At 57.3% G+C, this 13,672-nt stretch overlaps 1 protein-coding gene across 1 annotated transcript; it reads left to right on the forward strand.

Annotated features, from left to right (window-relative positions):
* Window positions 1–437: 437 nt before the first annotated feature.
* Window positions 438–13,386, forward strand: SIK1 (salt inducible kinase 1). The gene is made up of 14 exons (XM_050784416.1): window positions 438–617; window positions 1,424–1,593; window positions 2,082–2,198; window positions 5,564–5,627; window positions 5,802–5,963; window positions 6,169–6,293; window positions 6,420–6,543; window positions 7,094–7,317; window positions 7,543–7,689; window positions 8,397–8,528; window positions 8,644–8,860; window positions 9,310–9,591; window positions 10,072–10,303; window positions 10,727–13,386. Exons 2-14 carry the CDS (start codon window positions 1,438–1,440, stop codon window positions 11,100–11,102), a joined length of 2,358 nt encoding a protein of 785 aa, XP_050640373.1. The 5' UTR covers window positions 438–617; window positions 1,424–1,437; the 3' UTR covers window positions 11,103–13,386.
* Window positions 13,387–13,672: the final 286 nt, after the last annotated feature.

The following is a 13,672-nucleotide window of genomic DNA, read 5'->3' on the forward strand; positions in this document are numbered from 1 at the left end:
CTCCGAGCCGGGACGAACGCGGGTCACGTGGAGGGGCCGGTGACCCCTGCCCGAGAGCCATCCCGTCCCGAAGGGAGCGAGCATAAGGCGCCCGCGGGGCCCGGCCCGAGTCCCCGCGCGTGGAGGAGCGGGCGCGCCCGCGGCGGTGGGGCCGCCCGCAGTGCCCCCAGCGCCCGGGAGGGGGCGCCCGGCGGAGCACAGGCGGGCGGGCCTCGGGCGGCGGGCGCCCCTGACGTCACCGGCCCGCGGTCGCCAGGGCAACGGCCTCATCCCGCGCGCGTCAGAGCCGCCAGTCTCTTGGCAACCGCCCGATCTCCCGCTCTCCCTCCTCCCGGCGCTCGGCCGCGCGTCGCTCTGGCGTCAAAGCGACGTCAATGGGCGGCCCCCGCCCGGGCGGCGGGGGCGGGGCAGGGGGCGGGGCCTGCGGGGGGCGGGCCGGGGCCGGCCGGGGCGGGGCCGGGCGCCGCGTGCGGCTGAGCGCGGCGGCTCCGGGCTGACATGCGGCGCGGACCCGGAGGCGGCAGCAGCTGCGGCAGCGGCCGGAGAAGTAGGCGCCCGAGCAGCGCGAGCGGCCGAGCGGGCGGCTTCCTGGCCTGGGCGCTCCGGGGGCGGCTGAGGTGAGGCGGCGGCAGCGGCGGGCTCCGGGCGGGCGGAGGTGGCCGCCGTGGGGGCTCCGCGCTGTCGCCGGGCCGGGGCTCGGGGTTGCGGCCACCGCGCAGGGTCCCCGGCCGTGAGCGCGCGGGGGGTCGCGGGCGGTGTTGGCGGCCCCGCTGCCCTCGGGCTCCCCTTTGTTACGGGGGCCGGAGTAGGAGTGGGTCCGCGGGGTTCGGGGGCTGGGGAGCCGGGGGTAGGGTTGGAGCCGACCGCGGGCGGAGGGACCGGGTGTGGGGGGCGGGTCCGCGAACCCCGAGGTGCCTGGGAGGTCGGGGGTGGGGACGGGACGGATCGCGGGCGGCGGGGGCCGGGTGTGGGAGCGGGGCTAGGGGCGGTCCTGGGATCCGGATCGAGCCGACCTCGGGCGGCAGGGCCGGGTGTGGGAGCGGGTCCGCGCCCAGAGGTGCTAAGGGGTCGGGGGTGGGGACGGAACCGACAGCGGGCGGTGGGAGGCGAGTGTGGAAGCAGGGCTCAGGGGGTCCCGGGATCGGGACGGAACCGAACTCGGGCGGCGGGGGCGGGTTTGGGAGCGGGTCCGCGCGCCCCGCGGGGCTCAGAGGGTCGCGGGTCCGGGTGGAGCGGACCGCGGGAGGCGGGGGCGGTTCCACACTTCCCAAGGGGCTGGAGGGGTCCGTGGATAGAGTGAGGGCGACAGGCGTGGGAGCAGGTCCCCGCGTCCCGTAGGGACTGGGGGCTCCGCGGGCACGGGTGGAGCCGACCGCGAGCGGCGGGGGCGCTGGTGGGCTCTGAGCTCTGTGCGGCCCCGCAGGTGCGCGCGGAGCCATGGTTATCATGTCGGAGTTCAGCGCGGACCCGGCGGGCCAGGGTCAGGGCCTGCAGAAACCCCTCCGGGTGGGTTTTTACGACATTGAGCGGACCCTGGGCAAAGGCAACTTCGCGGTGGTGAAGCTGGCGCGGCATCGAGTCACCAAAACGCAGGTGCGTGGGGGCAGCGGGACCCAGCCGGCGGGGCCTTCCCACTGGGCCTGGGGCGACCGACCCTTGGCGGGTGGACCCCATGCGGATTCAGTGCTGCAGGCTTGATTGTCGTGGTGGGTGAACAGTAATCGTTTTTAGTTCGGTAAAGAAAAAAAATGCTTTATGTTGCTGCATAATTTGCACATATATTGGGAGAAAGCAGAGAGGATAATGGCAAAAAAAGGACCAACCTGAGAGTGCAGTGGTTCATGGACTCAGAGCTAAGCCCTGTAAACTGAGCCTGCAAATACTTAATGCACTTACTTAACTCGGATTATTTTAAATAACATTAGTGGTTACTTTGGTTATGTTTTCCCAACTTCTTGTGATCCTTTGTAGACAAAGTGTTGAGAAATTAACTTGCAAAAGATGAAATGTGTAAATTAGGTTGAGGGTTTTTAAAAAAAAAAAACAAAACAAAATATCCTTTTTCTTTCTAAAATCCGTAGGTTGCAATAAAAATAATTGATAAAACACGATTAGATTCAAGCAATTTGGAGAAAATCTATCGTGAGGTTCAGCTGATGAAGCTTCTGAACCATCCACATATCATAAAGCTCTACCAGGTAAGGGGTCAGCTTGCCTTTCTCTGCTAATCCTGGCAAATGTGTTGTATTTTATTTCCAACAACGGAAGTCTGCAATTTCTGAAGGTGGCTTCCCTTTTGGGGGGTGTGTGGAAGTTGGGCATTTGGTTATATAAGGTAAATAGACTGATTTTTATGGGCTGTGCAGATATATTTGCAATTATTGCTTTTGGATCATAATTGAGATTTGCTTCATTGGAATTTTATTTAGTATCCTAACCTGATCCAGTTTTAAATGTGTATAGATCTGTTGTAAATTTGCTTTACTATGAAAACAGACAAATGCATCTGTAGGTATTGCCACAGGTCACACATTTAGTATAAAAGGACAAATTTGAGTGAAACTGGAAACTTCTACCTTTGCAGATAATTATTAAACTTTAAAGCCAGCTGCTCTTACCGGTTTTCATTAGTTTATTTTTGCAAGGACAGTAGAGAGCATTTGTTTTCCCTATTTAAACTCTTCCATGAAAAACGGAGAGATGAAAATACTTTTCCATAGTAAGAGTAAGGAGCTTGTCATTTAATCCACGCTAGGAACGTGCCTTGCCCTATCTGTTGGTTTATTTTGTGACTTACTTACTTTGTGACTTAATTTTTGATCTCATGTTGAAATTAATAAATTATATCATGAGGAAATAAGTACTAATCTAATTAGAACAGCAAAGCAATCATTTACACCTCCCTAATGATAAATGGCCACTTTTGCAGGGGTGAAATCAAGTCTTCTTGCAGAAGAAGTTCTTTGCAGGTGCTATTTCATCCATTTGTGTTGGGTTGAAGTTCCTCTTAATGATTCGTATGAAATGGAATGTGAGACGACTCTGGGATGCTGTGTGTGTTTGTGCAATTGGGACGGCTCGGTGTACAGTGTGGTAGGAGAGAGAATTATGATTTGAAATTATCCTCCAAAAGCCTCTGCACTAGATTAAAATAAAAGTAGCGGTATTGGCGGAGCTTGTGTTCACCGTGACGACAGTTTGCTCAGCGTCTTTAAGCACAGAATTCATGCCGTGTTCACCTGGTTTGTGTTTTGTTTCTGTTGTCATTTTTAAGTTGTGTGCTCCATGGTACTGGTGTACTGCCTGTGCAGCGTGCCCAGCCCATTTCCTCAGGAGTGGGCTGAGCTGGTTTTGTTTCTGACTTTGCTCAAGGCCTGAACCCTAATGGAAGTACCTTCCTTTTCTTCCTGTTCTTCTCCTTTCCCATTGTGTGGAATTAGCTCGTTAAAGAAACAAATTGCCGTGTGATTGGTGCTGGAGGTCTTTTCTGGAGGTGCATTTTCTTACTGCTGCTGTATGTGATTCTTAACTGTTTGGAGATGATAGAATTTAGTGGTGTAGCAATGACGTTTATTCCTCTGGTTTTGACGCTAGTGTCTAATTTTCTTTTCTTTTCTTTCCTCCTGTCTTTTTTTTTTTTTTTTTTTTTTTTTTTGAGACGGAGTCTGGCTCTGTCACCCAGGCTGGAGAGCAGTGGCGCAATCTCGGCTGACTGCCAACTGCCACCTCCTGGGTTCAAGTGATTCTCCTGCCTCAGCCTCCCAAGTAGCTGGGACTACAGGCGCCCGCCACCACACCCAGCTAATTTTTTGTATTTTTAGTAGAGATGGGGTTTCACCATTTTAGCCAGGATGGTCTGGATCTCCTGATCTTGTGATCTTGGCCCACCTTGGCCTCCCAAAGTGCTGGGATTACAGGCGTGAGCCACCGTGCCCAGCCGCTAGTGTCTAATTTTCATTACGCGGGCCGGAGCCCCAGAACCCTGCTGAACGTTTTTAGACTTTCAAAAAGTTTAAACACTTTGACTTTTAATTCTTTTCCTCCTCCGTTTCTTCAGTTGGGGACAGGGTAAGCAGTGGTCTTAGAGTTATTCCACCACACACAGGGGCGGGGCAGTTAAAATTCTTGCCAAACTGCTAGAATTTATAGAACACTTTTCTTACTAGATTTACAACTCAAAGCAGCAATCTTTGAAGCATCTTTTTTTTTTTTTTTTTTTTTGAGATGGAGTCTCACTGTTACCCAGGCTGGAGGGCAGTCGTGCAGTCGATCACGGCTCACTGCAACCTCCACCTCCCGGGTTCAAGCGATTCTCCTGCCTCAGCCTCCCAAGTAGCTGGGACTACAGGCACAGGCCACCACGCCTGGCTAATTTTGTATTTTTAGTAGAGGTGGGGTTTCACCATGTTGGCCAGACTGGTCTCGAACTCCTGACCTCAAGTGATCAGCCTGGGTAATCCCAAAGTGCTGGGATTACAAGCGTGAGCCACCGCCTCCAGCACAAAGCATCTTTTTTAAAGGAATAACTGTATATTTTGAACCCAAATAAATCTTTTTTCATAAGAATATACTGTCTCATCCTCTCCAAAATTTTTCAGTACTCACAGACATATGTTATATTTTTAAATCTCTTTTTAAGTAAAATAAAGTTATTGATCAGTGAATGAACTTGGAAGGGCTATATTGGCATGTTTGTTGGGTGGCTACATGCTGAGTGATGGGCTGTGCACTGAGCAGCCCACTGCAGCTGACCTGGCAAAGCTGGGTTCCCACAGCCTCATTCATCCTGTCAATCAAGCGAGTAGGAATGGGGTATGCGTTCTCTATTACTCAGGTGGCTCTGACCATTGATTGGACTCATCTTTTGCCTGCTAGGCTTCTATAAAGCCCAGCAAACTTCCAGCAGTCTCCTCCTCTGTAGCCTTCAGAGATCTGTCTCTCCTTTTTTGAGATGGAGTCTTGCTCTGTCGCCCAGGTTGGTGCACAGTGGTGCGATCTCGGCTCACTGCAACCTCCGTCTCCCGGGTTCAAACGATCCTCTTGCCTCAGTCTCTTGAGTAGCTGGGATTACAGGCGCCCACCACCTCACCTAGCTAGTTTTTGTATTTTTTGTAGAGACGGGGTCTTGCCATGTTGACCAGGCTGGTCTCGAACTCCTGGGCTCAAGCGATTCTCCTGCCTTGGCCTCCCGAAGCGCTAGGATTACAGGCGTGAGCCACCATGCCCCGGCCTAAGCATTCTCAAATTGTATGTGAGGTGACTTGAATTAAATATGACCACAGAGGAGAATTCTAACATATTTAGACCTTTCGTGAGAGCAAAGGTGTCTCAGGATAGGTAAGTCAGTGAGGAATTCACCTCTGATTTTTTAAAGCTGTCTTTATGAGGAGGAATCTCCTGTGTTTTTTTTTTAATTGCAGAAATTTTTCTTTTCTTTGCATTTTTAAATGACGAATGCTTTTGTCCTAGAGAAGTTAGAAATCTCCTGGGGTTCTGGTGGATTGTTTGTAGCACTGCCTTGTGCCTTTTTTGTGTGGTTAAATGTCAGGTCTTTCTTTTTTAGGTTATGGAAACAAAGGATATGCTTTACATCGTCACTGAATTTGCTAAAAATGGAGAAATGTTTGGTAAGCCACACTCATTTTTAACATCTGTTGAAAACCAGTGGCACGAACGTGTCTGGATTTGCACGGCCAGTGTTTGGGCCACACATCCTAGGACCTCGTGGTGTTCTCCAGGGCCCTCTGGGTAGTGGGCAGGCTTTGCCCTGGGGGCTGTAGCTTTGTTTTGTGGCTCCTCAGATTATTTGACTTCCAACGGGCACCTGAGTGAGAACGAGGCACGGAAGAAGTTCTGGCAAATACTGTCAGCCGTGGAGTACTGTCACGACCATCACATCGTCCACCGGGACCTCAAGACCGAGAACCTCCTGCTGGATGGCAACATGGACATCAAGCTAGCAGGCACGGAGGGCCCGGGGTGGGAGCAGGGACATCAAGCTGGCAGGCGCGGAGGGCCCGGGTGGGATCTGGGACATCAAGCTGGCGGCACGGAGGCCCTGGGGTGGGGGTGCGCCCACGAGCAGCCCCAGCTTCCCGGCATGTGCCTAAACCACAGCCCCTTGCCATTTGCCATTTAACCTCATCTGTCTGTTTCTTTGCATCTCAGATTTTGGATTTGGGAATTTCTACAAGTCAGGAGAGCCTCTGTCCACGTGGTGTGGGAGCCCCCCATATGCCGCCCCGGAAGTCTTTGAGGGGAAGGAGTATGAAGGCCCCCAGCTGGACATCTGGGTAGGAGCCGCGTGCACGCAGACCCCCTTCCCGAGGCCGCATTCCCTGAGGGCGCTGTGTTCCCGGGGACGCTGGGTTCCCAGGGGCACTGCGCTGGCGCTGACGTGGCTCCGTGGTCCTCAACAGAGCCTGGGTGTGGTGCTATACGTCCTGGTCTGTGGTTCTCTCCCCTTTGACGGGCCTAACCTGCCGACGCTGAGACAGCGGGTGCTGGAGGGCCGCTTCCGCATCCCCTTCTTCATGTCTCAAGGTGGGTCGTGTGGTCTCGCGTGGGTAGGGGCCTGTGTCTCCTGCAGCCCCTTTGCGGCTGGCTTCTGAGTCGTTGTTGAGTCTGGGAATCAGGCCCAGGTTACTGTGGGCTGCAGGAGAAACCCAGCCCATGGATGCCTTCTCAGTGCCCTATTTCTAGGGTGGACAGGTGCCCTTGCTGCACAGGCTGGTGCCTCATGCCTGCTGTCCCCGCCCAGCACCCACGCCCAGGGCGCTGGCATCACCCCTGAGTTCAGTCCACTGGCTGTGGCGCACCCAGCTTTTCTATGTCATAAAGATGCCTGTCCACGTGGTGCTCAGGCGCGGGGCATGGCAGAAGGGTGGACCTAAGTGGTTCTCTGTGTGGTGGACACAAAGTATGGTGGACCCCAGGAGCTGGATCCCTGGCTGGTGGCACCCCTTGGGTGGCAGGACTGAGCCGATGGCCCAGCCCCTGCTCCTGGCCGCTGGCGTGTCAAACCACGTGGGGTGGTGGGTGGGAGCACAGGTGAGGTCCCGCCGCCCTGGCTCAGCCTCCTGCTTCTCCGCAGACTGTGAGAGCCTGATCCGCCGCATGCTGGTGGTGGACCCTGCCAGGCGCATCACCATCGCCCAGATCCGGCAGCACCGGTGGATGCGGGCTGAGCCCTGCTTGCCAGGACCCGCCTGCTCCACCTTCTCCGCGCACAGCTACAGCTCCAACCTGGGCGACTACGACGAGCAGGCGCTGGGTATCATGCAGACGCTGGGCGTCGACCGGCAGAGGACGGTGGAGGTGAGCCCGGCCACACTCGCCCTGGCCTCACCCGCAGGGGCTGGGCGGCTGTCTCGGGAAGCAGGCACTCACCAGCCGAGTTAAAACGGGAGCGCAGGCTAATTTAGGGGCAGGCTTATCCACCCCACTAAAGGATATTCTCAGTCACCCAAGAATAACCTGGGAGCGGGTGGACCCTGGGGCTCCCCGCCGCCCCGTGCTGACCTCTGCTCCTCTCGTTCCCAGTCGCTGCAAAACAGCAGCTATAACCACTTCGCTGCCATTTATTACCTCCTCCTTGAGCGGCTCAAGGAGTATCGGAATGCCCAGTGCGCCCGCCCCGGGCCTGCCAGGCAGCCGCGACCTCGGAGCTCGGACCTCAGCGGTTTGGAGGTGAGGGGGAGGAGTCTCCTGCTGGGACCCAGGCTCCCTCCACCCTCAGGCACCCTCCCCCGTCAGGCACCCTCCCCGTCAGGCACATCCCCCGTCAGGCACCCTCCCCCGTCAGGCACCCTGTCCCGTCAGGCACCCTCCCCCGTCAGGCTCCCTCCCCCGTCAGGCACCCTGTCCCGTCAGGCACCTCCGCCGTCAGGCACCCTGTCCCGTCAGGCACCCTCCCCCGTCAGGCTCCCTCCCCCGTCAGGCTCCCTCCCCCGTCAGGCTCCCTCCCCCGTCAGGCACCCTGTCCCGTCAGGCACCCTCCCCCGTCAGGCACCCTCCCCCGTCAGGCACATCCCCCGTCAGGCACCCTGTCCCGTCAGGCACCCTGTCCCGTCAGGCACCCGCTTGGAGGGCGGTTCCTTGCATGGGCACTGGGTCCCAGGCCATGTGGGGAAGGGGGCGCCAGCTGCCGGGGGCTGGACCCTGCCCAGAGGCCACTTGTCCCTGACTCATCCCAGGGCCAGCCTGTCACGCCGCCTCCTGGCAGTGCAGCAGCAGCACACGGTCCTGAGCCCAGCCTGGCCAGCCAGTGTCCCTGTCAGCTGTCACGCCCACCAGCAGGCAGCTCGCACTCCAGACAGAAGCCAGCTTATCTCTTCTCTCGCTGGCGCTGGTGGTCCTGGAGCCGCTCCCCTGATGGCCTCTTTCCCGTCTGCCAGCTCCAGGTGCCTCAGGAAGGCCTTTCCACTGACCCTTTCCGCCCCGCCCTGCTGTGCCCGCAGCCGCAGACCTTGGTGCAGTCTGTCCTGCAGGCCGAGCTGGACTGTGAGCTCCAGAGCTCACTGCAGTGGGTGAGTGCCCACAGCGGGTGTGGAGAGGGCTCGCTTCAGCCTAGCCCTGGTGCCCCCAGTGCGCCCGAGTCACCCGGAGCCCAACAAGTCACTGGCTTGTGTCTCTCCAACCCAGCCCTTGTTCTTCCCGGTGGATGCCAGCTGCAGCGGCGTGTTCCGGCCCCGGCCCGTGTCCCCCAGCAGCCTGCTGGACACAGCCATCAGTGAGGAGGCCAGGCAGGGGCCAGGCCTAGAGGAGGAGCAGGACGTGCAGGAGTCCCTGCCCAGCAGCACGGGCCGGAGGCACACCCTGGCCGAGGTCTCCACCCGCCTCTCCCCACTCACCGCTCCATGTAAGTGTCCCCGGAGGCCCAGGAGGACACCGGTGGATAGGCTTACAGTCGATGTGAGGGTGGGCTAATTTAGAATGAATGTTTTGCCCGGCAGCCTCTTAGGTTGGACTTCTCAGGATTTGCCATTTGTTTTAATCCCTGAGACCACACAGTTGATGCTTAGAGCCTGCCCTGCATGTGGTCGTTCTGGTGGAGGATACAGCGTGGACCCCAGCAGGGTCCTCCCCAGGCCGCCCCGGGTACTGGGAGGGCAGCCCCTTGGCCTGAGGTCCACCTGTAGCTGCACCGTGATGGTGGCCTGCCTTTGGGGCTCCCTGGGCTCTGGTGGCCTCGAGCCCTCTTCCCACCAGGTTGAGGGCAGGGATGGGGAGGCCGGCACTGCCATGTGTGCGCAGCAGGGGCGGGGAAGCCCGTACTGCAGCGTCAAAAGTGCCGTCCTCCTCCCACAGGTATAGTCGTCTCTCCCTCTGCCTCGGCAAGTCCTGCAGAGGGAACCAGCTCTGACAGTTGTCTGACCTTCTCTGCAAGCAAAAGCCCTGTGGGGCTCAGTGGCACCCCGGCCACTCAGGGGCTGTTGGGCGCCTGCTCCCCGGTCAGGCTGGCCTCACCCTTCCTGGGGTCGCAGTCCGCCACCCCGGTGCTGCCGACTCAGGGGGGCTTGGGAGGAGCTGTACTGCTGCCTGTCAGCTTCCAGGAGGGACGGCGGGCATCAGACACCTCACTGACTCAGGGTGAGCCATGCTCCTCCCACACGCACCTCCACCTTCCCCGGGGAGCCGTGTGTGTCTCTGGCAGCACGTGACTTTGTCCCCCTGTTCTCTACTGGGCCTGGGTGAGACCCTCAGTGCTCTGGGCAGGCTGGGGTGCTCAGTGCTCTGGTGGCTCGGGGGGTTACGGCCTGCTGGGATGGACACATATGTGGGTCCCTGAGCACGCGGCCTCTGTGGCTGGTTCTGAAAGCGCAGGAGACAATTCCGTGTTGGGCAGCACCTCCCGACTTGGAGGAGGCATGGGGTCAGGGAGGGCCTTGGCTGCCAGCTGCCTCCTCGCCACCACGGGGCTTGGGTGCCAGACTCCTGTCCGGCCATGCTTGTGTCACCCGTCTTTTCCTTACCCCCCACCTGAGGCTTGGAGACCCCCTAAGCCAAGGGCTGTGGATGCTGGGCTAGGAGCCGGGAGGCCATTGATCTCCTGATTTGCTCTCCCCGCAGGGCTGAAGGCCTTTCGGCAGCAGCTGAGGAAGACCACGCGGACCAAAGGGTTTCTGGGACTGAACAAAATCAAGGGGCTGGCTCGCCAGATGTGCCAGGCCCCTGCCAGCCGGGCCAGCAGGGGCGGCCTGAGCCCCTTCCACGCCCCTGCACAGAGCCCAGGCCTGCACGGCGTTGCAGCTGGCAGCCGGGAGGGCCGGAGCCTGCTGGAGGAGGTGCTAGAACAGCAGAGGTAGGGCCTGCCCCCACCCTGGGACCCCGGGTGGACACATGGCAGGTTGTCTTCTCCAGGAACCTCATCTGCTAAGCGGTCCCCTCCTCTGTGTAGCCCGGTGCGCACCCCCGCCCCCAGCCAGGGAGGTGTGTGGGGCACAGGTCCTCGGTGCTGAACTATGGGGGTGCAGCAGCGGGTGTGTCTTTTAAAGTCCCTGGGTGGGTGAAGGTGGCGAGGAGTGAGAACGCCTGTGGCCACGTCTCTGATCTGCTGAGAAGCCAGGTGGAGAAAGAAAGGTGGGGAGCGGTCAGGGATCAGCCATGCACCTGCCCTCAGCAGCTGCAGCTGGCAGCTCCACGGGTGGGCCCTGCCACACAGGCACTTGGAAACCCGAGAACCCTGCAAGCCGGCACAGTGACCGCCCGTCCTCTGTTCCCACAGGCTGCTCCAGTTACAGCACCATCCGGCCGCTGTGCCCGGCTGCTCACAGGCCGCCCAGCCAGCCCCCGCCCAGTTTGTGATCGCCCCCTGTGATGGCCCCGGGGCTGCCCCGCTCCCCAGCACCCTCCTCATGTCGGGGCTCCCGCTGCTGCAGCCCCCACTCCTGCAGACCGGCGTCTCCCCAGTGGCCTCGGCGGCGCAGCTCCTGGACACACACCTGCACATTGGTGCCGGCCCCACCACCCTCCCCGCTGCGCCCCCACCACGCCTGGCAAGGCTGGCCCCAGGTTGTGAGCCCCTGGGGCTGCTGCAGGGGGACTGTGAGATGGAGGACCTGACGCCCTGCCCCCTGGGGACCTTTGTCCTGGTGCAGTGAGGGCAGCCCTGCGTCCTGGCGCGGACACTGACTCTTACAAGCAATAACTTCAGAGTAGGTGAAGATGTCTGGACTCAAAGCCAAGAACTTTCTAGAAGCGAAATAAGCAATACGTTAGGTGTTTTGGCTTTTTAGTTTATTTTTGTTTTATTTTTTTCTTGCACTGAGTGACCTCAACTTTGAGTAGGGACTGGAAACTTTAGGAAAAAAGATAATTGAGGGGCGTGTCTTGGGGGCGGGGGCAGGAGGGGAGCTGGGTGGAGGGAACACATCTGCAGTGCCGTGGTGTGGGGATCTCGGCCCCTCTCTCTGGGTTCCTTGTGGTTGAGATGATTACCTCGGATGTCCACGGAAACGAGCGGGCGCATCGTTGTCCGCTTGTGTGTGTGTGTGTGTGTGTCTGCACACGCGCGCGCGCGTGCACGCGTGCATTGATTACTATCCATTTCTTTAGTTAACACTCTCCACTTCCTGATTTATGCTTTAATGAAAACTGTGAACTTTCCGCTTCATGTATTGGTTTTAAAGCAGCTCTAAGTGGTCAGCCCAGGCGAGGATCACCTACAGGTTCTAGGAATTCTCTCCGCTGAAATCAAAACCTGGAAGACACGTTGTTCTCATTTTAGATGAGAAGTTTTATAAACTACTCAAGAGTTAGTTTTCCAGGACTCTTTGGAGGAACCGCAGGAAGAACCTCAAAGAGGGCAGATGTGACTTCAAAGTGCGGAGGACTCTGTCCTGAGGGTCCCTTGGCCCTGAGCCCCCAGGCGCCCTTGCAGAAGCCCAGAAGCTTCTTCCTGCTGCACCTCCCGTTTCTGCTGCTGATGACGTTGATGCATTTCATGATGGGGTCCAACAAGAGCACCTGACTTGGGTGAAGTTGTGCAATATTGGAGGCTGACTGCAGGGCTGGGCAGCTGGGAGACGGGTTCATGGCTCATGGCTCAGGGCCATGCCTGCCTGGGCCGGGACCCCCCGACCTCCCTGACTGCCCCTACCTGGGCTCTTCTTTGGCTTTTGTTCAAGGAAGGTAAAGTGAGAGGTTTAGGTCAGTGTTTTCAAGTTTTTGTTTCTTTTTTTAAAGCAAATCCTGTACATGTATCTACACGGGAGACAGGTAAACACTACTTATTTGTTATATTTTGTACTACACGTTTGTGTTCCAGGTTTAAGCTTCCCTCAGTCGTGTTGTTAAGAAGCGTCCCTGTCAGCACAGGTGTGCGTTGAGGAAGGAGCCCCAGGGCCTTCCCTCCCTCAGCACTGGGGTGGAGGCCGCAGGAAGGGGCAGCCCTTACCTGGCAGGTCCGGGCGCACCTCTGGCAGGTGGACTCCGTGGGGCTCCACCAGCCAGAAGCCTCTGGAAGGCAACAAAGGCAGTGCTGCTCCCACTCGCCCTGAGTCCAGTCCCCGCCCTCAAACCCAGCCCAGGTGCCTTCAGCTACTTCGGCTTCTCACACCCTGCAGTGTTAAACAGAGGCATTGAGAAAGGGGAAAGGCGGGTACTTTTAAAAGCCAAAGATTGACCCAGTTACTTGAGGGTAGGGAGGTGGGCCCAGTGCAGGAGGCTGCATCCCTGCGCTGCCGGCGCCCACCGGGGGCTGCGCCTGTGCCGTGCCGCAGGGAAGCTGGCTGCCCCTGTTCCTGCTGCTGCTGCTGCTGCTGCTCTGTGGCTGTTTCAAAGACTGGACGAGAGGCTGTCTGGAGGGCAGACCTGGTGCCTTGCCGCAGAGAAAACACCAAAGTCTCCTGTTCGCTCATAAAGAAGTCTTTGGGATGGGAGAGCATCCAGACCATCTTGGGGCAGCCAGGCCCTTGCCTTCATTTTTACAGAGGTAGCACAATTGATTCCAACACAAAACCCCTTCCCCTTTTTAAAATGACTTCTGTTCTAATGCCACAGATCAAAGGCCTCAGAAACCATTGTGCATTTCCCCTTTGAAGCAATGACGAGCACTTTACTTTCACAGTGGTTTTTGTTTTTTCTTATTGCTGTAGAACCTCTTTTGGAGGATGTTAAAGGCGTGTTTTTCTTGTTTTTTTAAGAGTGTGCTATGTGTTTTGTAGATTTCTTGACAGTGCTGTAATACAGACGGCGAGGCAATGGCCTATTTAAAGACACTACGTGATCTGATCGAGATGTACATAGTTTTTTTTTTTTTTTTTTTTTTTTTACCATAACTGAATTATTTTCTCTCTTATATTAACATGAGAAATGTATGCCAAATGATTAGTTGATGTATGTTTTTTAATTTAATATTTAAATAAAATATTTGGAAGGAAAAAACCTTGACTTTTCCCCTTCCTCTCTCATCTCTCTGGGAGCTCTTTCCTTCCGAGCAGCTTCCCTGAGAGGCCACATCCTCCAGGCTTGTGGAAGTTTCAAATCTTAAAGAGGAGGGCGCGGTGCCAACTCCTGCATTCCAGCTCACCGCAGGGAACTAACGGCCTTCCGTCTGAAGAGGACCCCTCCCCTGCGGCAGCCACAGGTGGCCCCGTGGTCTGCCCCCTCCTCAGGACTCTTCCCCAGTGGCCAGGCTCAGTCATTGAAAGTCTCAGCGCCGCCTGGGGCT

This window comes from Macaca thibetana, chromosome 3, assembly GCF_024542745.1.
Source record: "Macaca thibetana thibetana isolate TM-01 chromosome 3, ASM2454274v1, whole genome shotgun sequence".
Lineage (NCBI taxonomy): Eukaryota > Metazoa > Chordata > Mammalia > Primates > Cercopithecidae > Macaca > Macaca thibetana.

Excerpts from the sequence above, each read along its gene's own strand:
- SIK1 (XM_050784416.1), top strand. The coding sequence starts at position 1,438 with ATGGTTATCATGTCGGAGTTCAGCGCGGACCCGGCGGGCCAGGGTCAG. Across the intron at positions 5,628-5,801 it reads TAAAAATGGAGAAATGTTTG|ATTATTTGACTTCCAACGGG; the intron begins GTAAGCCACACT and ends GTGGCTCCTCAG. Across the intron at positions 10,304-10,726 it reads GAGGTGCTAGAACAGCAGAG|GCTGCTCCAGTTACAGCACC; the intron begins GTAGGGCCTGCC and ends CTGTTCCCACAG.